This window comes from Pantherophis guttatus, chromosome 3 (genome assembly GCF_059756535.1).
Source record: "Pantherophis guttatus breed Tessera chromosome 3, ASM5975653v1, whole genome shotgun sequence".
NCBI lineage: Eukaryota > Metazoa > Chordata > Lepidosauria > Squamata > Colubridae > Pantherophis > Pantherophis guttatus.
The window spans coordinates 161,746,959-161,772,075 of record NC_142065.1 but is presented as its reverse complement, the minus strand read 5'-3'; the positions used below and the strand labels follow the sequence as shown (position 1 = coordinate 161,772,075).

Here is a 25,117-nt window from a genome sequence, read left to right as displayed (position 1 = left end):
ATGTTTTGAATAAAATTCCTACATTACTATGAAGCATTTTTATGTACAGCTATTATACACAGCAATCTGATAGCTAAAAAGGCTGAAATAGCAAATATTTTGTCTTCTCTTTAAGAGTCCAAAACCTATGCACCTCTAAAACAACGTTTTACTACTGAGCCAAGATAGCGCTATACGGTTTTTCTATAGATAGCTTTGCTAAGGAATATTTCATTCTTTTTGGATATGAAGAGCTTTGATAATTCTCATTTGAATAAAGCTCAACACTTAGTGTCAGCTTAAGTCTTTGTAATGGAATATATGAATGACCTCCTTGGGGAAAGAGGGGAAGAGATGCTGCCAAGGAGACAATCAGACAAGTGAGGCAGGAGCCCTCAATGGATTAAGAATTAGAGGAAGAAATTTAGCAAGCCCTTCTCTCATTTAATTGTTCAAGTAGTTAAAACGGTCGTGGAAAGTTATACTTTCAAATGTGCAAGATTCTGTTAATGCAGCCTTATAAGAAGATAGAATTAGTTCACCTAGTTGTGTTTACTGCCTGATTACCCACAAAGATAAACTCTATTGTAGTTAACATTCTGCTTAAAATACAGTCAGGATGATTTGACAAGTAGAAAAATCTAGCTAATTTAAACTATACAGGCTGCACACTCACTATATGTGACATTGTATGTCAATTTGAATATTAATTTATGATATTTTAAAAAGGAGAAACATGCCCTGCCCTGCTTAAATGTGATGGAATTCAAGCTTCTCATTTACCCTTGGAACTCCTATCAGAAATTCTTCAGCATCCCCTCCTCCACCTGCTCCAGGAGTCTTTCCCAGTTGCATAGAGCAGATTTGGTGGGTCAAGACCAGGGGCCTCCAAACTTGCCAACTTTAAAACTTTAACTCCCAGAATTCCTCAGCCAGCTGTTCAAGACAGTCACTCAGCTTTTTGTTGATAAAGCTAGTTCCTTCGGCAAAAGAACAATCCTGACGCAAGCCCAGCATTGTTGAAGTCCAATATGACTAAGCAAATTGCCAGTGTGATCATTTTAACGCTGCTTTCAAGTTTGGGAAATATAAATACGTGTGTAAAGTGTGCGGACGTGATTTGTAGCAACTTGTTTGGGGAAAGATAAAATGGTGTCAGAACTAATCCCTAAGCCAATTATTCAAAAAGAACAGACATTGTGATATATAGCAGGAGTACTTTAATTCAATTAATGTCATCTGCACTATTATTTTAAGAACAATTCCTCTGCAGTGAATATAATGAAAACAAATTTATGAAAGAACTAAGCAGTGGTTTGATGAATATTATTAAATACTGCTTTGCCCATTCCATAGCAATGGGCCAATATTGCTTCCATTTATATCGATATGGAACTACTATTTTAAATTCCTGATGTTTTTACCAAAATCAAGTTGAAATATTGAAAGAGACATATTTTCATTCTGAATACACTGACATTAAATAAGAATGTTTGTTAAAAAATACTTAAAAGTACAGAAAATACAAGAAACATTTTGTTCACTTTTTCCCAGGAGAGCTCCCATACTATTTCCTATTGTATAATTTGATTATGTCTGTTAATTTTAGGAATTTAATATCCATGGAATTATGGATGAAAAAATTTCCAACATGCTGCTTCTACAAAAATGGAATACGTTTAAGTCCAAATCAGCTTTTCCAAAATGATCTTGTAGAGAAGGGATATATATTTTCTATCTGTTTTTGTGCTCTTTTCTTTTGATTGTGTTTGCTAGTTGCCAAATGATTTAATTCTAAGCTTCAAGTTAGCATTCCTCTCTCTGCAGGTTTAGAATGTAGTAGATGCTCTGAATCTACTAAGAGAGAAATAGCTGAAACTTGCAAATCACAAAGATGTTAAGTTACCTTTAATAAATGAGTAGCAATCTATTTTACATGCCACTGCTTATAGAGGCAAATCATGGATGTATATTGGCTAAGATAATGTCTGACTTTTATTAAGCATCTCTTTGATAGATCAGAAAAGATAAGCTTTTGTGAATATGTTCTCGCAATGCTAGGATTGCAACTGGCAATAAGAAGATTTGCTGAGTACAACATTCATTAAATTTACAAGAAAGCATACTGTACATTTTAAAAACTTACCTGCATATTAAGTATCCGAAACAAGTATTTTACAGGAGTAAAACTGTGCTTGAAAACAACTGTAGTATTTCTCCTATTAGAATAACTATTGCGTAAATATAGCAAGGTTTTATTTCATGGTTTCACACAAAATTGACTTCATGGGACACAAGAGTGCTCAGCAATGCTGTCATAAGAGTATATAACCTCATAACCAATTCTCAAAGCCATCATTTTACTTTTACACAAGTATTATTTAGTAGTGTAGTGCTTTTATATTGTCAAACTTTACCAATTAAAAAAATACATCTTCTAAACCACTCCTGCTTTATAGCTAGGCAAGGTTGATTTTGGTAGCTGGCTCCTAGTCATCTCCTGGGTCTCTATCACCTCAATAACCACCTTTTTTATTGCTTCCTGGATAAATAGCTTCTAAGACTAACTAGTATCAGATATTTTGTTTTAATTTAACAGAACTGAAAGAAACAAATTATATATTTTTTTTAAAAATATACAGTCCCCAAGTAGTTGAATTATAAACCAACAAAGTGTTTGACTTACATTAATGTAAAGCACTTTGAAAACATTCCTTCAAATCACAACAGAGGTAGTGATATAAACCATGGATCTTAACATGGAGGTGACAGTCATTTCTAAAGTTCTTCTTACCCTGATCTTTTCATCCCTTATACCAGGGGTCTCCAAACTTTGCAATTTTAAGACTTGTGGATTTAAACTTCAAGAGTTCCCCAGGCAGCAGGAGAATTCTGAGAGTTGAAGTCCATGAGTCTTAAAGTTGCCAAGTTTTGGAGATCCCTCCTTATTCTGTTACCTGCCCATGACTTTTTCTCATTACAGGAGAAATACCTGAAATGCCAATGTTCAAAGCTGTGATCACCAAAATAATACATGGAAATTATAGCCTCTTGATCCCAGCCGTCTTCCCCAAAAAATCCAAAACCCCACCTGAGATGAATCTATAGTATTCAATAGTACAATGATGTTGTGTTTAGCCTCTAATAACAATATTGGATTATTTTCTACAAAAATGGTTGCAGTGTTTCTTTTCTTTTTTTTCACTTGGCTAAAAAGATGTAAACATTTATTCCATGAACAAAGATAGATCTATCTCCTTTCTTTTTATAGCTTTATCAGTAATATGAAATGTACGACTTACTTTAGCCTAAAGAAGAATCAAAATCCATTTTGCAATATAAATATGCAATTGCATTTAGTACCATTTCATTGAGCCTCACGCATCATTTTAAGTCAAGTTTTTATAAAAGGAATATGGAACATAACATAGCTTTCTAATTACCTGATCTTTCTAGAAATAGTAAGATTAATTAATATACAAATAATGACACAATTTCTAATATTCAGGACATTGTTTACATGACTAAGCCATTTTAATACTTTGTTTTACAACAAGGTGAGTGATGCCAGGTAAGAATATCAGCTTCATCAAACGTGCAGAGATTCATTCAAGTCACTGATGGGATGACCACAGAATATTCTCTAGGAACTGAGTTGTGGAGAAAACTGTTGCATTTACTACATCGTACATTGGAAAATGTTGGATAATTTTTATTAAGGCCAGTGCAAGTCTTAAGCATTATCTTTTTAGCTTTCAAATGTCTAGTCAGCCTGTAACAAAATAGACATGAATAGTAGCAAGAACATACATTTCAGACATACTAAAGGAATAAAAATATCACCTTTCACTCTAACTTTCCTATTCTTTCTTCTTTATAAATGAAACTTTATCTTTGGTTTCTTGTATCTTTTCAGTTATCCTCTCTTTTGTTTCTTCCATTTTCTCAGTTAATTTTTCTTTTGTTTCTTCCATTTTGCCACTAATCATGTCTCTTGTTTCCTCCATTTTTCCCGAGATTCGTTCTTTTGTTTCTTCCATTCGGTCTTGAATATATTCCTTCACTGGAGGTGGTGTGGACATATATTCATGCTTGCGAAGATACTTCACAGTGATGGACGTTCCTCCTAATGTCACTGTGTATCTGGCTGGAGTTGCAATCTTGCCAATAAAAGAAAAGTGTGTTAAAAACATATAAAAACATTAAGGTATGAAGTGACTTTAAATTCAATTGTCCAATAGCATTCACAGGCTTGCTTTTAGCTACAGCTCTTTAGACACTGACTGTGATAGTTAAAGTACTAATATAACCCTAGCAAGGAAGTTCTCCAAGCTATTCAAAGCATTTCCTAAAGAGATAGAGGCAGATCTATGTATTTTAATAAGTCATTCAGAGACTATAAGAACAAGCTGCTCCCATCAGCAACATCTGTGCCTCCCAAAATCTACTCTGAAATGCAGAATGCATCATCTGCAAAGTACTTTAGAGAACTGTTGAAAATGGAAGAGAAAGCTGAATTTAGTCTCATGGTTTATCTGAATTATTTTATAGCTCTTAAAGCTTTGATAGTTGAGTTGTGCAGTTTCATTTGAATAAAATTAAAAATAAAATATAGTCACAGAAATTACATTTTCTATGGGGGTACAATGAAGAATAATTCCTAGAGAACAGATGAAAACTTTCAAAATATTTAAAGAAAGAAAATATTATCTCTGTATGAATTAAATAGGACTTCTATGCAGTTTTGATTGTCCTTTTCAATTTTGTACTTTGTGTGCGTCTTCATTTTTCTTCCTACCCAAATCATTATTTCCTCTTTTTTAGTTTTATGTAATGACATATCATGACATATTAAATGAGAAGACATAAACAAATTCCTTGGTTTATGGTTTGGTGTTTTGTATTCATTTAAACATTCTCACTACTTTAAAAATTAAACTTAAAAATAGTTTTAAAAAATACCCTCCTACTTTATTTAATAGTTTCTTATTGGCAAGTATTTAGCAAATACTTCAGCATGGATGGATGGAAGAGATTCAGTTCAAAATACGTGGCATTAAGCAGAGAAAAAGAGATCCGAGAAAAATAAAAAAGAATTATGTGTGTGAGCATTTAAAATATCCTAAATGCTATTGAGCCAAGAAAGTAATTATTTGTCATGCAATAAAAACTTTTGTCTTTAAAGTACTAAAGTACTGAGATGCAGAAATTAAAAAAAATAAAATTATGGTTTTTGTCAAGAAAAATACTATTTTCCAAAGTTGTTCTTTAAGGCTGAAAATCAGAAAATCCATTTCAAACTAACTATTGCCAGAAAATATATTTAAACCTAAAATTTAGAGTGTGTAAAGATTAACAATATTTTACGTCTGGGCATTTTTGTATTATTTTTAAGAGATAATTTTAAAATTATGAATAATTCCACAGAGCCAACACTTTTAATGTTGTCAAATGGCATTGATGATGAGAGTCATACGCTCACAGGCACATAAGCAAATTAAACAGTATCGCTTTGCAATTATTTTTCGCCCTTTTTTATTTACAAAGAAAGGTCAGGATGCATTGCAAAGCAAAACTATTAACATTCCATTATTATTCCACCGTGTGGCACTAATAAGGGTGCCAGAATAGTAATGGAGACACTGATGGGAAAGCAAGCTTTTGTTGTGCCAAAGGCTAATATAGGGAACTGCAAATGATGTTCCTGGAGCAGCAAATCTAATCTTACATCACTTGTTAAGGCCTTTGAATGTCTGAAAAAATTAAGTTTATGACCAACTAGATATTGCAAAAGGTCACATTTTACTAAACAAGACTGTATAGTATAAAAGTTGTGAAATATAGAAAATTTAAATGGAACATTTCCTCATGACAATAAATATTTTTTAGATAATGATACACTATCCAAGAGCCACTGTCAACCCTTGAAACGACTTCAGCCATGCTTACTTTCGTTTAGTTTCTCAGTTGCCACTCTTGGGGGGGGGGGGAGTCAGAAGGTATTAGAATGTGGTGCCTTAACCTGCTAGACAAAACATCTACCAGAATCCGCGTGAGAGCCAAGGTCACGGCAATGAACATCTGCTGAGATCATCTGCTGAAACTGAGGGGGAAGCTGCTGACGGACTAATTGGTTAACGTAACCTAAGACACCTGAGGGGATGGGAAGTTTTTATTCTTTTAACCACCCTAAAGTACGGGAATTACTGAGAGCTAGGTTCAACTTTCTACCTGCCAATATGATGTTCTCAATAAAAGGTCTTTTGAGCCTGACTGAAGCCTCAGAGTCCTGATTTGATTGGATTCATTACTCAGAACCATGACATCCACTCAGTGAGTCTGCTGTAGAAGTGCACTTGGACAACGTGATTTTCTAAGGTTCTCCTCTCCCTGCCTTGCCAGTTGCACCCCAAATCTCCTCTAGAGGATCTCATGCAGGGAGGAAGAAGGCAATCTGATGAGCAGAATGATGCCACTGAATACAACCCAATGTCTTCTTAGTTTCTAAACAGGTGTCCTCTTCATTATTAACCTTTTTCCTTTTTTATTCCTCCAGCACTGTTTTTTTTTACTTTCTTACAAACTTTTAAAATGTGTTTGCATTGAACTAAACATTTTCTGTCATAAGCATCAAATTATGTAAATAAATTTTAGCATATTTTCTTTCATCACTACGTAGAGAATTTATTTTATTCATTATAACATTATTGTATCTATTCAGAGCCTTCATGACAGAATCTATTCCTCAGTAATTACACACACAGACACACAATTGCCTACTTTGAATGCAAAATCCCAGAGGCTCACTCGTAATTTTGTAGGGATAGTCTGGGGTTGATGGATTCAGTTTTCCTTAACCCACCTCTGTCCACAAATTCTAGCAGTCTGCCACACATCAGAATGCCCCAAATTAAGGAGGTCTTATTATCTAAAGTGATTCTTGGTACTTTGCTCTGTTTGCCCTGCTAATATTAGTGGGTGGTGATAGTTTTCTCCTTGGCAATTCCTTGATTAGGGTACAGTTTTCTGCTCGTTTGTCTGGTGCTAATCCCTGTTTATCAGGGTATTGTTGCTGGAGTGGATGTGTTCTGATCTTTTTGTTTCCTTCTTAGCTTTTAACTATTTCTTTTGAATGGTTTGTAAATGTGGTTTATCTATATGACTATTGATAGCTGATGTGTTTAATGCCAAACTTCCAGGAATTTCCTAGTGTTTTAGAATTTAGTTTTCTCTAGGATGCTCACAGTTTTCCAGTTGAAATGATGGTTGAGTCTGTCCATGTGTTGTGAGATTAAGGAGCTTTCATTGTGTCTTCTAACTGCTAGTTATGTTCATGGATACACACAAATCCCACATTCAGATAAGGAAACAATGGCGAGCAAACAATGAAGCTCAGAGAGCACCAAGGACTTCACAGTTCAACTCTGAGCTATAGATATTCTCTTCTATTGTAACTGTACATTAAAATATTCCTGTGAGAAGCGTTAATAAACCCATGGATCTACTTACCTTATACAACGCATAGGCAGTTAATGCATTTCCACTTTGAGAATGCTTTAGGATGTTTACAATGCTTTCAGGCAACCCTATGAATTCAAGAAATGGAACGACATTTACTCCCCTGTAAAATGAAGACATATTAAAATAAATTACATCATTCCTATTTCAGTAAACTTTTTTGTAGAGTTATAATAAAGAAGGATTTTTACATTTGATAACAAGTTTTATTTTTTTTCCTCAACTGATACAGAGTAATGAATGAATGGTCAATAGGTTATAAGAAGGAAAACATGAAGTATATCACGTACAGAAGATTTCCAGTTTTGAAATTTAATTTCAATATTCTAAAACTATGATTTACAACCTGTGTTCCATGCCCTAGGGATCTGGGAGGGTGCTTTACATGATACAGCTTCCAAATGAAGTGTGCATGTATATAGAATTATAAACATATCTAAATAGCAAAAATACCACCAGATTGTCAATTTGATATTTCAGGTGGGAAAACCAGCAACTTAGAAGATGTAATGATTTTGTATGGCTCTGCTTATTTTTACCTAAATTATGAATCCTAAGAGCATCAAATGGAAGGGATCAAGCTTAACATAGTACCTGCAGGGGCCAGGTTGATGTTCTTTGACTAATATAGTGGTCTTCAAAACTGATGATGTAGTGCTATGCATTAAAATGTTAAGAATCATCTTTTTAGGCTATTCAGACATAACTGACTCTTAGAGTTATTTCACTATTGTATTTATTGTGGTAACTCAAGGCCAAGATGAATGAAAGAATTAGTCTCCAGGGCAGACTATATGATTCGCATTAAAATAATTTTGGAATGTTTGCCTCAACCATAAAAGCTAATACTGATCTGGCATATGTCAACTTCTTATCTAAACAAGCTACACAATAAGTCTTAAGAGAAAAATATAGTCAAGTTCTTCTGAAAACATGAATTAAACATTATTCTGAACATGTAGTCTCCATAAAATTAAAACTGAGTATCAAATGTTAACCTTGGTCCATTTGTACCAATGAACGTTAGCTGATTTCAAACAATACCTTAACCTGTGCCTTGGAGAATTATTGTTGGAAACTTTATTGGATATAACTCACAATATGAAAAAGTGACGTGTCACAACCCTACATGTTTGTCTGAGAAGAAATTCAATTACTGTATTTTTAAGGCTTGTCGACTGGAAAGTGGGCAGTTCGAAACCCAAGTACTGGGTGATGGGGTGAGCTCCTGTTCTTGCCCTAGCTCCTGCCAATCTAGCAGTCTGAAAGCATGCAAATGTAAGTAGATAAATAGATATCACTTTGGTGGGAAGGTAACAGGATTCCTTCCAGTATAGATATGCTGGCCACAAGACCACAATAGTATTTTCGAACAATGCTGGCTTCCTTGGATAGGAAACAGCAACCCCTAGAGCTGCACACAACTGGACAGGGGAAACCTTTACCTTTTTATAATGTAACCATGCTTTTCTTTTCAGCTCACCTCTTTGAATTCTGTCACTTGATAGATAGAATGATAGAATAACAGAGTTGGAAGGGACTTTGGGGGTCCAACCCCTTGCTTAGGCAGGAAACCCTACACCACTTTTGATTGGCAGAAAGTTTTCAAGATCTTGAAACAAAATTTGTTAGGATAGAAACTTAACTATTGATCTGTTTGGAAAGGGGTAGTCATTTACCCCTAGATAACAGTAAATAAACAGCTAATGAGTCAATTACTGGCAATGCCGAAGTGAAGATTTATTCACTTTAAATAGGTTACAATTTGTGGCCTCTCATAGAAGAGGTAGAACAATGATAATTAGTGAGCAGAAGGACAAGTGTCTCTGACATCAGAAGGTATTATAACTGTTTTAGTTATTCTAACCAGATGGCATTAAGTGCCCTTTCTAAAAGCAATGGGTCTAAATGTCATTCTAAATTTATCCCTTCTCAGGGTAATAAACATCCAAGCTGTTTAAAATTTTGTTTCTAGATATATATTTATCTTCAGGTTTTAAGTAAAAATAAGTACCTTATTTATAAGTACCTTAGATATTACAGACATTAATTGCATTTACTTCTTGATCATGTAGTTTGATAGTTTGAAATAAATCTAAGGATCTAAATTGGGACGCTAGAATATTAATGTTTGGGATGGTTGTTTTTAGTTTTCAACGAGATATCTTATTTTAAATCTACATAGACATTCAAATATATTTAGGATCCTTCTTGCAGAACTACTGAATTCATACAGCACAGAGCCTTTAAAACTCATTTAAAGTGCTAGTCTATTCATATGTATATGGGATTAATCCCGCTGAACTTTGTCACACTTTTGTATATATGGCAGGGATTCCAATTTTGTAACTTAAGCCAGAGATATTTTAAATATTCACTAGTAAGGTTTAGAGCATGCATGCAAGCATGCAACAGAATTACTGAGCAGAGATCCTATATTATATATTAAGTTCACAGCCCTAGCAGATATTTTCTTAAGTACTAATTCAACCTGTACTACTTATTCTAGCTTCATCATTAGCATTTTTACATGTTACACAATACAAGAAACTGTTCACCTTTTGAAATAAAGCTAGGAATAAAACAGAAAATAAAACATCAGAACTGCTATAAACACAAGTATAACTTCCTATTTTATATATAGACTCCACATACTATTTTTTTTCATAAGATGACATCTTATTAATTGTCTTACTTTTACAGGTAGTTTCGATTTATGCTTATAATTGAGCCCAACATTTCTGTTGCTAAGCGTTCACTGAGTTTTGTCCCATTTTACAACCTCTCTTGCCACAGTTGTTCAGTGAATCACTGCAGTTGTTAATAACACAGTTAAGTGAATCTTGCTTCCCCATTGACTTTGTTTGTCAGAAGGTTGTAAGAGGTGATCACATGATCCCAGGACACTCCAACCGCCATAAATACATGCCAGTTGCCAAGCATCCGAATTTTGATCATTTGGCCATAGGAATGCTGCAACGGGTATTATACATCACTTTTTTTCAGAACTATTGCTTTCAACTGTCACTAAACAAATGGTTCTAAGTCAAAACCTATCCGCAATGCAAACATCTTATCAGTTTTAAAAACATTATGTTTTATTGCACAAAGCAAATAACTACTTAAATGTTGACTTTGTAATTTTATTTTGAAAAGTAACCATGATTTAAAAATTGCTGTTTTTTCTTATCTGGTAGGCCAGGAACTAAATTTGAAGCTTTCTATAACCTAACAGAAGTTGCATGGAAATAAATGAAGTATGGCCTCTAACACAGATTTTCTTCACCACCCACAAATTCTACTTTCCACTAATCAATAAAGTGGCACAGAACAAGAGTGAAGGAAGGAGACCTCCAACAGAAAGAACATCCAATTTGGTAGATTTAGGTAAGAAAATCACAATGCAATTTTACAGAATTGTATTAAAATTCCCAGTGAGTTCAAAGGGCTATTATTAGTATAAATTTACAACTTTAGTTAATCTAGTAAAATCAATTTTATTTTAGAGTATGCATAGGCACTTTATGTGTATTTGGGCTTCCTACTCAGAAAAGTTACAATTCCTTTAAGTGTTTCATTACTTCTCTCATACATCTAAATGCATTCCTTTTCTCATACAAAATCAAGTATTTTCATACCAATTGTTCAAGTATGATTTTGATAACGTTCTAAGATTTTTTTTCTAATTTCAAATATGATAAGCTCCAGGCTCTTTTATTCTACTCTTCCTGGGGACTCTTCTAAGGCTTTCAATAAGCAAAATAGTGCTTGTTAAATTTTCAGTCTTTCCTGCGCTAAAGTTGTTTGCTCCATCCTTCACTGAATGCTTGGCCAATTAAGATAATACACACTGTTGTTTTGAAATGAAATACAAGGTAGCGCTGGCTCTTCCCTTTCTTCAGGTCCATCCTCCCCAAATTTATGTACAGTTTTTTTTTTTTAAAAAAAGAACACAACGTGAATTACAACAGAGAAATTATCATCGGTGTTCTGCATATATAATAGTTCTGTACTTACTTTAAAGCTGCATAGTAAAAAGTTCCAAACCATATGCTGGAGGTCAAAAGGTGCACGGGAATCAGAACTTTGCCATACTGTTTAAAAGTTTTCTTGAATCTTTGCACAAGGCTAATGGATTTATCTTGTAAAGGGTCAAGTTCTACAGAATTGGGCTGTATAGGTGTTCCACTGGCAAAATTACCAGCCGATGTGGTAAGGTTTTCTCTCTTCGGTTCTTTATTTTGAGGGTCTTCAGGTTGGGAAGATGTCTTGTCCACCAAGCCCCCTTCTTTGGAAACCCAAAAAGGAGTGGACATATGCAGATATTGACTTTGGCAGCTCAGCACCCGGAACATCTTTTTCTGCCTTATTGGATGTAAGGATGTTTTCCCTTTGATGCATGGAAAGATACAGGAGCGATAGGATAGCAAACAGGTCCTAATTGCCAGCTGAAACGGTTTCTGCATTTTGGTCGATTGTGGCAGCATTGTGCTGATAGTTCTGTATACAGCTCCTAAGAAATATTAAGAACTGAATTGTTAAATTAAGCGAAGAATTATCCCTTCTATCATAATTACATTGTAAAAGCAAGAAAAATTGAGTCACTCCCTTAATCAAATTTTAAGTTAGTACAGTCAAATCTTAAGGTATGTAATTTGCAAACCTGATTTATACAAAATTCACATACAGTAATTCAGAAGGTGAACAGTTCCTTTCTCCAAGAATTCAGTCTCCCTGCTCTGGGTTGTTCACCAGCTATAATTTATGTACAAATAATTTATTTATTGAATTTATATTGCTGCCTATTCGCCCATGGCAACTCAAGGCGGCTTACAGAATATAAAGCCACATTTAAAACAATAAAAACTAACAAAAAGAATCAAATAAATTAATATAGTACTATAGACCTCCCAGCTCCGGTGACAGCAGATCACATGAGCCATTTAATGGGCTCCATCCCGCTCTGGGTTCCCCCAGGCCTGCATAGGATTATTATAATGTACTCTTTCTTCATATTTCATATAGCCCATAATACAAAATCATAGTAAAATAGCATCAGAATCCATCCAAGCGTTGTAGTGAGAATTAAACCCAGCACATTTATTGAAACACTTTTGTATATCAAAATCTTTCAGTTCTTTCCGCTATATGTTCCCTGCATTTTACAAGGGATCAAAGAAGCCCAGATATTTATAAAATACCAAAAATATTAATTACATTCTATTGGCAAATGCTTATGTTGCACATTATTATTAGTTGCACATTAATATTAGTTGTACATTGGTACAATGCATTAGACATAGCAATCTGAAGTTATAGCCTGCCCTCTAATGTATCACTTTAGCACTACAACAAGTGTTGTGAATGACTAAGAAACTTTTCCCATGCAAAGATTTTCCAGTGGTCAAATTACAATATAACTGTGGTTTTGTTTTCTCTTTCCTAAATAACAATTACATAACTTTTTCTGAGAGTTAACTCCATACATAATGAAATATACTAAACTCTGATAAGTTTTACTTAATTAAATAACTTTCAAATTAAAATGATTACATTTTCTTAAGTGTGACCAAATGTTGTCATGTAATACATAAGAAACATGCGTGGCAGTTTATATATGCAATGTGTTTTATCAACTGATCCATAATGATTCTTCTTCACCTAAAATGCTTTCTAATTTATAAAACATAAGAAAGAGGGGTAGTTTTGATATAATTTTATTCCAATGCAGATTATGTGAAGAATAATGCCAGCAACAATAATTTATCAAATATACCAAAGCAAAATTTGAACTCCCAATTTGAACTTGAATTCATATCAAAGTTACTTCTAAAATTGGATTTAATTTGCTTTATAGACTTGAGCAGTAACAGAATAACAGAACTTGAGAAGTAAACATATTATGACTGGAAAGTCAAGTTCAAAACATACAGAAAATTAAAACTAAAATCTTACTACTTAAATAATGCAATCAGTTTCTTGGATAATTTCCTACTGTTAAATAAAAACTTCAAAGTCCCAATATATTAAAGTGATGCTTTTCTTTGACTATTAATTAAACCATAAAAGTTACTGTACCGGCCGATAGCATTGTGAAACTTCACAATGCTATCAGTACAGTATAGGACTTATTATAAGGATTATAGATATTACAAAGACAAATTACAATGCTTATACCAGATAAAAGTCAAATGATTTTTCTGTAATAAATTAACAGCACAGTCATATCATTAATGTAGTGGCATACAAAAAAGCCATCTGAACTTCAGAAATATTGCACTATTTCAATCCATTTTTATTAGCTATACTTGATTCCAGCTGGTCAAATCACTCACTTTTAAACTTATGGTAATACTTAAAGCTCCTTACTGAATTCAAATATGTGATGTTATTTAAGGCTCATTGCCACTGAATGCTAATCTTGCTGCCCATACATAAAACACAAAAAAATCCTGTCTTCAATTAGATGCCCATAATAATTGTCTCTTTAAAAAGGACAGCCAATAGAACCACAGAACCTAAATAGAGTTTGTTAATCAGCAACATCACCCATAATTAAGAATAACTTTGGAGCAAAAATACCGTATTTTCCGGCGTATAACACGACTTTTTAACACATGAAAATCTTCTCAAAAGTCGGGGGTCGTCTTATATGCAATCAAGCAGGCAGGGAGTTGTGGACTTCAACTCCCAGAATTCCTCAGCCAGCAAAGCAAAGCTGGCTGAGGAAATCTGGAAGTTGAAGTCTACAAGTCTTAAAGTTGCCAAGGTTGGAGACCCCTGTTCTATTGGGTAAGTTTTTTCCCCCTTTGGGAGCTTTAAAAAAAAGTTAATTGGGGTTTTTTTTAGTTGTTCTTTTTTTAGACCTAGCCATTTAAAGTTTAGGAAGTTTTAAATGTAGCTGCTTTTATATAAAAATAAAATAAAATAATTTTTTTGTGCAGCTTTCTGAGATTTAGTGTGTTTTTGTAGTGTTTCACAAACACACAAAATCTCACAAAGCTGTATGTGGAATTTTGTGTGTGTAAAGTGTGAAAGTTGGTTTTTTGGACTTTTTGTGGCTGTGTGAGGTTCCTGCTTGTTGCAGGGGCCATTTTGGGTCTAGCACAGCTGCTTTTACATTGTGGGTAAGCCAGTTGTGTTGTGTTGTGTGTGTGTAAAGTGCCAGGGACTTCCCCAGCACTTGCTCTCTCTCTATTGTTTGTTATCTTCCTCCTGTCATCATCAGTTACAGTTTGATTGACAGCTTAGAAAACAAACAGCATGGCAGCTCCCATGGGTTTATTATCTTATCCTTTCTTTCAGCTTTAGAGTGAATTAGGAAAAGTTTAATCCAATTGCACTGTTTTATGTTTACATGTTTGATGACAAACAGCCTTATGTTTATAAGTGACAGTTTTCCTGCTAAGTACCTGCATGTCATAAACATTTGAATTAAAATTACCATTTTGAAATCAAATCTGATGTTTTTAAATTTTTATTTGGTGTGCATTGGAAAAGGGGTAGTTTTATATGGTGAGTATAGCCCAAACCCTGTATTTTAACAGGAAAAGTCGGGGGTCATCTTATACACCCAGTTGTCTTATACGCCGGAAAATATGGTACCATAATTTGAATATTTGAAAAACTTGTGCTCTGCAAGTGATATTTAACTGTGAGAAGATTACTATCGTAGAAAGCACACACATATTCACTTGAAAGAGAATATATGCTATGGTGCCTTTATGTCCAAACAAGTCATTAATATAGAATATCAAATAAGTAATCTAATTTGACAATAGTTGTACAAAGACAGCTATAGTAAGGAGAAAAAATTCCTCACCAGTTTACAGCACTCTTGGAACTAATTTGCCACTAGGACAAAACATTACAGATGTATTATACCATTGGAAGAGAGTCATGATCAAGTCATTGTCTTCAGGTATGTCATAAAACCTCACAACGAATATATCTAAATATTCCTTCAACCAAAAGGACCTTCAGCTTCCAGTAAGAGCAAAACCTACAAAAAAGATTAGACATTTTCAAAACTCAGACAATAATATCCTCACTATAATAAATTAGCTACTTTGGCTTACATTATAGACTAAGACAGACTTGATGTCAATTACTTGGCATTACACAACATTATTTCTCAAGTACAAGATAATGATATTATGATTATAAGCTAAGATAAAGTGCATTCTTGAAGGTATCCAAAACTTAAATTGTAAAGAAAATCTTCACAGTCCTTAAAATAAAGTCTACTCCTTGGAAAGCCTAAGGACTCAATGTAATGTAGTTTCAGTTTTGATTCAGTAGAGGGTAAGGGGCTGGGTGTGATTTTTAATAAAAACAGAAAGGCTAAGAGGAATTTTCCCACAATTGATTCTTTTTGAATTTAAAATAACATTTCCCTCCCCTCCACCCACATCTTCCCCTTGCTTATTTGGGAAATTAATTCCAATTAAGATGAACCTGATTGAACATGAGAATTGGGGCATCCAGGGAACAGGGAATTGGGGCATCGAACACGTGTTTCTCCTGTAGTAGCAGCAGAAGGAAAGTTTATCTCTTGCCCACAAAGCAACATCTGTATGGATGGCTTACTTTTGTTTGGAACTTCAAAACTGACTTTCATGTCATCATCTATCTTCTTGCACTATGCACTATACACACTGCATTCTCTCTTCCCTTTAATGAGATTCCAAAATGTACCTAAACATTCAAAAAGATTCTGTACTGCACTTTTCGGCTTGCTACGATCAGATCTCTGTGCACTTTGTGTGTGTTCTTAGTTCTTCTGGATATTTGGATTCAGGATACCAGTGTAATAACTATGTCGTCTTCAGAAGCCCTCCAAAAGTTCAATAACCATTAGGATTAAAAAGCAAGTAGAGTATGCATTTGTATCTAAGCTCATTACCTCCCCCCCACCCAAATTCTGTGTTGATGCTTTAATTTGGAGCACACTTTTGGAATTTTGATTGTGATGCTGTAAGATACAACTGAATGATCTAAGTTATACACCTTCACTCGTGACAATGTTAAAGTGTCTAAAGACTTTACAGATTGACCTTCTGTATGGAAATATGTACTGTAATGCTGTCTATGGTGTATTTTGCTGAAAAGACATTGGATTTTCTGGTTTCATTTGTTTGCCTCTGTTTTTTTTAGTACTTCAGGTATAAAACTTTTCCTGGAGTGTGTGTTTTGTTCTGTGTTCTATCAACCTTGCACATGTTATTTATTTGTAGGAAGCAAATGATGGTAGCCAAGTAGGGACATTTTTAGTATTCCAGGCTAGCCCTGTCTTAGATAATTATCTTTGCTCATGTTATCAGATAGAAATTAGCTTTGGCAGACAGCCAGGGAATGAGGGATAAACTCTGCAGATAAATACAGTGGGGAGGGGGGATACTAAGTCACATTTCTGTGAATGGCTGCAATGTTAGTTTCAGGAATAGTTTTTTTCTTATGCCATTGAATCACTCTTGACTTCTGACTGACTTGGACAGTACCTGCAGTTTTCTTGGCAAGATTTCAGAAGTAATTGTCTATTGCTTCCTTCCTAGGGGTAAGAGAGCATGACTGGACCAGAGTCATCCAGGTAGCTTCATGCCTAAAGCAAGACTGGAATACAGTCTCTAATTTTGAGCCTGGTGCCTTTACCACTACACCAAACTGTGTTCTTATGTATATCTTAGAAAAGAAGGTTTATTTTAAACAATTTTTAAAGTAACATCTCAATTGATAATTTAATATATAATGCCAGGATGTCCTCCTGCTCTGGAAAGAAGCAATTGCTTAAAAGGATTGTGTCTAGAGTGAGAGATCAAGAACATATAGCCTGTCAATTTATCTCTCTTCACATTTCATTCAGTTAGAATATTTTTATAGTCATGGCAAATGGTTGCTCTAAGTTCAAGACTAGGGCGAATTCTGACCTGTAAAAATTTAATAACCACTAGGAGGCAGCAGCTGTATTTAATTTATTTGATGCCTGCTAACAATTATCCAGATTTCTGCAGCCCAAGGGACTTCTTCTAAACCTCAGTGTTTCATGCCTAAAAGTGTTCTGAAGTTTTGCCTGGGTTGATGCCCAGAATGGGAAAATCACCAGAGATTTTGTTTCACCTCAATTACTTTTTCTCTTTCATGCATTTTCCTGAAAAATAACCTTTTCTTTTCTAAATACTCCTAACAGATAGTGGTTATTGCAACCACTTTAAAACAAACAAACTGCCATTCAAAAAAACAAACAAACTTTGCAATAAGCTAATGATTATGGCATCAAACCTGAACAAAAGGTTTTGTTGAATTTCTCACCTCACTCAATAATTCCTACGATTTATGTGCAACAAATGCTGTACTTCCAAATGGATATATAAAAACCTTTTAGTGCTCTCACACAACTGGGCTACTACAAAGAGAAAAAAACACTAACCCAAGCTATGCCAAACCTTTCAAGAAGGCGTTTCCAAACCTACACGGGAGAAAACTTGTTGGCTCTGTCTCTCTCACACGCTCCAAATAAATACAAGTAGCCCTCAACTTACGACCACACTTGAGGCCAAATTTTCCGTTAGGTGAGACATTTGTTAAGTGAGTTTTGCCCCATTTTATGGCCTCTCTTCCCGCAGTTGCTAAGTGAATCACTGCAGTTGTTACGTTAGTGACACACTTGTTAAGTGAATCCGTCTTCTCCATTGACTTTGCTTGTCGGGAAGTCGCCAAAGGAGATCACATGACCCTGGGACCATCATAAATATGAGTCAATTGCCAAGCAACTGAATTGCGGTCACGTGACCCCTTTGGGGATGCTGCAACAGCCATAAGCATGGGAAAAAAAAGGTCCTCCGTCCCTTTTTGTTCAGTGCCCTTGTAACTTCAAAGGGTCACTAAACGAGCTGTTGTAAGTCGAGGACTATCTGTAAAGGAGCTCAGTCATTCAAAAAAACCAAAAAAACAAAACCACCCAGTCTCCAACTTCAGGCACTGAAATGCCACCTGGTGCTGCAGTCACCGCCCAGGGGCATTTAAGGCGGCCTTTTCGGAGCAGGTGCAGTGCGAGCTTGCAAGTCCCAACACGCGCACATCCTAGCTGGGGATTATGGGGACTGGAGTCTCAGCATCTTTGATGCGCTTCGGACGGGAAAGGCTGACGTAATGCTACAGCAAGGCTGGCTAGCAGCGTCCGCGGAGCTAAGGCGACCCTCTCCCCGCAGCTTACCCGACAGGGGCTTCCTGGCAAGCACACAGGCGCCCCCGGCCCCAAATCCGACCCTTCCCCGGGTGGCTTCCTCCGGGCGCAGACCAGACGAACCTCGCCTGCTCTGCCCGGACCTCTCGGTACCTTTCAGAAGAGCTCTCCCTTCCCCTCGCAGGTGCAGCAGGAGAGCCGCCAGGCGCGCCGGGCCCACAAACTCCCTCCCGGCTGCGCCGCTCGACTCAGGCGGCCCACGTGCCTTCTTCGGACGTCCCGACCCTCGGACGCGCGTTTTCCCTCCCCCCCACCCGCCCAGCGCAGGAGCCCTTCTAGGATCTTTTCCGCTTCCCGCCCCGCCGCCCCGCCCACTTTCCCTGACCTTCCCGGAGAGGAAGTGGCCGGGGCGACCCCGGATGGAAAACGGGGGAAAGTGGCGCGGCGTCTCGTTTTCCTGAGAGCGGGAGGCCGAACGTCGCCGCTCCGGTCAACCAGGAGGGTGAGCTTGCGCTGACCTGCGGGCGCGCGCGGAAAGGAGCCGTTGCGGCCCAGCCTCAATTTTAGCATCTTTTCTCTCAGCCCGAGAGCGGGGAGGTGGGGGGGCTGCTTCTTCTTCTCCCGGTCTGACTGACCGCCTTCTCGGAAGGTTATTATTATTATTATTTTTAAGTGTCGCGCCAGGGAAAACGGGGCCTGGCTGGCCCGTTACCGTTGAGCGCTTCTCTCCTCTATTTTTTTTATTTTTATTTTTTTTTTCCCTCCCCCGGTCGCGTCTCCTGGAGGTCCCGGAGATGGAGCGGCCGCTTCTGGGGTCAATCAAGGACCCGAGGCGCAATGAGCACAGCTGCCAGTGAATCAATTGGACGCCAGTGTTGGGGATTGCAGGTAGTCCTCGATTTAGGACAGTTCGTTTAGTGACGGTTCAAAGTCACAACTTTGACTTGCGACTTGCGACCGTTTTCCCCCCTTTTGCGGCATTTTCCCCCCATGGTGATGTGATCCAAATTCAGATCCTTGGCAACTGGTTCTTGTTTATGATGGTTGCTATGTCCCAAGGTCAGGCGATCCCCTTTTGCGACCTTCTGACAATGGAGAGGCCAGATTCACTTAACAACTGGGTTACGGACTTATCAACTGCAGGGATTTGCTTAACAACTGGCAAGAAAGGTCGTAAAGTGGGGCAAAAGTCACTTAACACACGTCTCACTTAACAACAGGAATGGGGGGGCGGGTAATTGTGGTCCTAAGTCGAGGACTACCTGTATTACATGTCCCCCCTTTTTTTTAATACATAAGGCCATGAAGATAACTAATACCACTGACTCTTATTTTCCTCACAACAACCACCTGTGATATTGTCTGCATTGATAGAGTGTGTCAGGGCCTAAAATTACCCAGCTGGGTTTCATACCAAGAGAGGCCAAGGATTCCTAGTCTTCGCACCTTCATCAGAATTACATCAGCATCAGAATCAGAATAGAGCTGGAAGGGGCCTTGGAGGTCTTCTAGTCCACCCCCCTGCTCAAGCAGGAGAGCCTGCCCTATATTATTTTAGTCAAGTAGATTGTCCAATCTCTTCTTAAAACTCTAAAAACTTTTTAAAAAACTTTAAAAACTCATCCTCATAGCTCAGCACCTTAACCATTACACCAAATGAGCTCTCAAGATCCTTGCTTTCACCTCTTTCGCAGCCCAACTAGCCAGGAATAACCTCTTAAGATCCTAGTTAGATTAAGTCATGGGAGTGTTTCCTCTGAGGCTTATGCTATTTTGTTCTGTGGCTACCGGGATGAGGAGTGCCGGTTTGTTGTATGTGCTTAAGGCATCAAACCAGAACGTGGGAGATTGTGATCTCTACTCCTACCTTAAGGCACAAAACCAGCTGTGACCTTAGGCCAGTCACTGCCTCAGCCCTAGGAAGGAAGCAGTGGCAATCAATTTCCAAAATCTTGCCAAGAACATTGCAAGGACTTAAATAGGCAGTTTTCAGAAGTCAAATCTGACTTGAAGGGACTAAAAAAAAATCTTGAGATGATTGGGAATACCCTTGGTGATGGCTGAATAAAGCATATGTAAAGAGTGCAAAACAAGAGGAAGACCAGAGTTTAGACGGACCTTGCCATTTCAATAATTCAATCCTCTGGCTGTGTTTAAAATGTACCTATTTCCTAGTTCTTATTATATTTGGGAAAACTAGTTCCCCAAAAGTAAAGTAGTTCATTTATGGGCTACTTCAAAGAGTCAGTGCAGCCGAAATTCTTTTGATAAGGCAGTTGTTGTGATGAGACCTCTTACTGAGTTTATTCTTTTCCTGACTTGTGCCATTGCATTGTAAGCCCTTAACTTCTTTTCCATTCTCCAAGAATTAGCTACCATGAAGCTACCATTTTTTCTCTTCCATCTGCCTACCTACTGATATGAAGAAAATGAAATGAAAAACAGCTTAGGATATTAAAAGCTAGAACGGTGCAAAGTGTTTGAAATTGTTTTGTAGCTCACATTAATAAGAATGAAGCACCTCTTTGAACTAACAAAGCTGTCTTTTTTTTTTTTTTTGCAAGATTAATGAAGCTGCTTCAAAATTTAGCCTATGTTCTTTATGTGCATGCACAGGTGACATTTTTTCTGGATTTACCAGTAAAAATAGGATGAAAAATATAAATCTTGTATCCCAATAATCCAGTGTGGGTTAAGGTGCTTAGAGAGGAGGCTTGTGAGAAGAAAACTTGGTTGGAATGAGTTGTATTGTAATAGGATATTCTGGAAAGGTATAGGAATCAGCTTAATGTACATGATTTGATTGATAAAGCAGAGCCTGCCACTGCCTTTACTTACCAGAATAAGCAAAAAACTCATTGCAGTAGAAGTTGATGTGGATGTAAATAAATTGATGATGCAGCTTTAAGATTATATCAGTACGTGTTGCTTTAAATAAATTTTAGTATCAATTGTTTTGATTTGTATTTAAAATATTTAATAAATATTTAGTAAGGCATACAGGTAGTTCTCGACTTACAACAGTTCGTTTAGTGACCGTTCAAAATTACAACTGCAATGAAAAATGTGACTTATGACCGTTTTTCACAATTACAACATTTGCAGCATCCCCATGATTATGTGATTAAAATTCAGATGCTTGGCAACTGGTTCACATTTATGACTGTTGCCGGTGATCACATGACTGTCCCAAGGTCATGTGATCTCCTTTTGCAACCTCACAAGCAAAGTCAATGAGGAAGCCAGATTCACTTAACAACTGGGTTACTAAGTTAGTGATTCACTTAACAACTGTGGCAAGAAAGGTCATAAAGTGGGGCAAAACTCACTTAACAAATGTCTCACTTAACAGAAATTTGGGGCTCAATTTGGTCATAAGTCAAGGACTACCTGTATAAGGATGATTATTTGAATAGCATAGATCTTGTGGCTCAAAATTAGTTTGAGTGAATTGTTTTAAAAATCAATTCAAATATGCAAATTCAAATTTAACACAATTCTTTAACAACATCATTAATATGCTATCATAATTAAAGTTACGTTCAGGATTTGTTATTTCCCAGTTGTTTGGAACGCTTTATGACCCAGTAGACATTGTTTTATCAGAATGGTCTGTCAGCAAGGTCTTGTTTAATAATAGAAAATATTATTTTTTGTTTCCAGCTGAAACAAGCTCTTCAGCTAATATGGCTGAAGTAGAAGAGAGTGGAAAGCGAAAGCGAAAGTTGGCTGAAGAACCTGATAGCATAAGTATCAAATGCCCGCGTAGGGATTCTCCTGTTGAAAACGATGATAAAACTGAAAATAAGTGTGATGAAGGTCAAACAGGAGACGGAAATACTCTTCATCATGAAACAGAATCTGAAGAGGTTCCTAAAAAGAAAACAGTGAGTGTTTCAAATATTAATTTTTAAAGAAATCAAATTCTTCCAGGCACTTTTTCCCTATGTTTGAGGTTACCATATTTTTCGCACTGTAAGACGCACTCCCCCCCCCCCCCAAAGTTGGTGGAAATGTCTGTGCGTCTTATAGAGCAAATGTTGCTGAAGCTCTGCCGACTCGCTGGCTTCAGCCATTTTCAGTCTCTGTGTGTCCTGTTTTCGGCCCGTTCCAGGTGGTGGGAATCACTGCTGCCTATCGCCGCCGCCTGGAATGCTTATCAAATTAACAAAAACTGGGTAAGATAGGAGCAAGAACAAGTTTTAAGTTGAATGGGATTTCCATCTTAGTGTATAAAACACAAGAGCAGAAGATTTGCTTTTAACTACCCTGTGTCCCCCAAAATAAGACATCCCCTGATAATAAGCCCAATCAGGCTTTTGAGCGCATGGCAATAAGGCCAAGTGCTTGTTTCAGGGTTCAAAAAAATATAAGACAGGGTCTTATTTTGGGGGAAACATGGTAATAATATGATGAACCATAACAATTAATAAAATACCTGGAAGAGTAACTATTTGCATGCAAGCAAGTATTTGTGAGGTCACAATTCAAGCAGACAAGCATCTGCCACATAACATCCCAAACTTAATTATGTTGATAAGAGAAACAAAAAAAAATCTAGATAGTGGACAGGGCAGTATCTGGAGATAAAGACAGAGGAAAATGAACTGTAGAAGATTAGAAAACACAAACTTGCAAATAAAAGTAGTACCAATAGTAATAGCCATCTTGAGTGAAATCCCAAAATAACTGAAACACTAGTTGAACTCCATTGGCATTAACATTAATCAGCATCAATCAGTTGCAGAAGACTGTTTTACTTGGAACAGCTTATATCCTGTCACAGTATCTTTAATACCATCAGACAATATCTGCCTATCCCAGGTCCTTGGAAAGGACTTGATAGGTAGATAAAAATGCCAAATCCAGTGTAAACATCTGGCTGACTATGCCTTTGGCATTGCAAACAGAAATATCAACTTCACATTCCCCTTTATATGTAATATATCAGGAGAGAAAGAATATCTTGTTTACAAACTTATACCTCTTATTAATACCAAGGTAACTTGTGAAGAATATATGGAACTTAACCTCATTCAAAATGCAATAGGAAAATACATTGAGAATACATTGCTTAATATTATGTTTTGGCATTTAATCTGTTTTTTTCATGTTTCCTCTACTCGACAGAAGAAGTCCTGCTCTCTTTTTTTCTTGTACTCTGTTTTGTTTTGTTTTGTTTCTTTAGTGGGTTGGAAAGAATTTGTCAGGAAATATATACTCTATATGTAAAGATGTACCATATTTTTTTTAATATGAACCCTATTGCTATAAAAAGGTATGCAACAATTAAAGAAAAATGTTGGGGTTTAGATATCACCTACATATAAATATTTACATGCTATACTCAATCATTTATCTTATGTAGCATTCAGAAGATGTAGCAGCGCATTATAATAAGCTTGAAGAGGTTGGATTGGAACAACGTAGCACGAGTCGCATCTTCTATCTCCGAAACTTTAACAATTGGATAAAGAGCGTGCTAATTGGTATGTCTGTACATTAAAAATACAGTTCAAAATATCTATAATTCACACATCCACTTTTTGGGATAGCTGGCTATGAGGAACAAATCTCAAACTATTTCTAAATTCCAAATATTAGATTATATATTGGAAAATTAATATTTTGATCGCACATAAAATATGACTGCATTCTTCACTGTTGGTCTATAATTCAAGCATTGTATGTATTTGTAAGATCATTTTTCTGTTTATTGTTTTAGTCTAAAAATGAGATTATAGTCATGTATATATTATGAGATAAAAATGATACTTTTTGTCAAAATTACATCTCAGTCCAGACTAGTCATTCTTGGATATTATAATTCATCATAAATTTCATCATTGAAATTCTGAGAATTCAGTGATGAAATTAACTTTCCTAAGATTTAGCACATAAAGTAGAAACATTTTGAAGTGAATTAAGTTTTCATGTGGGACAGTCCTATATACTTAACTATAAATACATTCCTTTTTTTATGTTGAATTTTTTTTTTAAACAAAAAATGTATTTGTCATAAACATGTCATAAATGCATAGTCTCTTATCCATTGTTAATCATACATATTCTCTCTCCATTGTTGTATTTATTTTCAGTTTCAATATTTTCTATATTGGTATCTGAGCAACCCAAATTTTCTATTCATATATACTTTCTTTTCAGTTTCTTTTCTATTTTACTGATTTCACACATATCATAATTGTACATTTATATAGTAACATTTCCCCTCTTTTTCCCCCTCCTTCCCCCTTTTTCTTTTATTCAGGTGTCATCTGAGTTTCTATTTCTTTTTTGTCTTCTCTCTCATTTACTTTTACGTTATCTAATTTATTAATCTGTCATCTTTTATTCATATTTCTTTTCTAGCCACGCATAAAATCATCCCCATGTCTTGAAATACACTGATTCCTCTTTATCTTTAATTCTTAATGTTAA

At 36.1% G+C, this 25,117-nt stretch overlaps 2 protein-coding genes across 6 annotated transcripts in view; one reads left to right on the top strand and one right to left on the bottom strand.

Moving 5' to 3' along the window:
* Positions 1–1,182: 1,182 nt before the first annotated feature.
* MIMS1 (mitochondrial inner membrane scaffold 1) lies at positions 1,183–19,076 on the bottom strand. Of its 3 annotated transcripts, none has more exons than XM_034429398.3 (5): positions 18,833–19,076; positions 15,320–15,499; positions 11,515–12,010; positions 7,489–7,600; positions 1,183–4,139 (listed from the first exon to the last, which is right to left on the bottom strand). In XM_034429398.3, the coding sequence occupies exons 3-5, from the start codon at positions 11,982–11,984 to the stop codon at positions 3,840–3,842; spliced, it is 882 nt and encodes a 293-aa protein (XP_034285289.1). In that variant the 5' UTR covers positions 11,985–12,010; positions 15,320–15,499; positions 18,833–19,076; the 3' UTR covers positions 1,183–3,839. The 3 variants fall into 3 exon arrangements, with proteins under 3 accessions (XP_034285289.1, XP_034285290.1, XP_034285292.1); XM_034429399.2 differs by having other exon boundaries at positions 18,710–19,061; XM_034429401.3 differs by having other exon boundaries at positions 18,803–19,026.
* Positions 19,048–25,117, top strand: part of RNMT (RNA guanine-7 methyltransferase) — a 23,070-nt gene continuing 17,000 nt past the window's right edge. Inside the window, exons 1-3 of one of the 3 annotated variants that reach the window (XM_034429397.2) lie at positions 19,048–19,181; positions 22,343–22,566; positions 24,048–24,168. In XM_034429397.2, the coding sequence (XP_034285288.1) occupies positions 22,366–22,566; positions 24,048–24,168 (322 nt within the window). In that variant the 5' untranslated portion in view covers positions 19,048–19,181; positions 22,343–22,365. Of the gene's footprint in view, positions 19,568–22,342; positions 22,567–24,047; positions 24,169–25,117 lie in introns of all 3 variants that reach the window. The other 2 variants (XM_087891300.1, XM_087891299.1) reach the window with 2 other exon arrangements.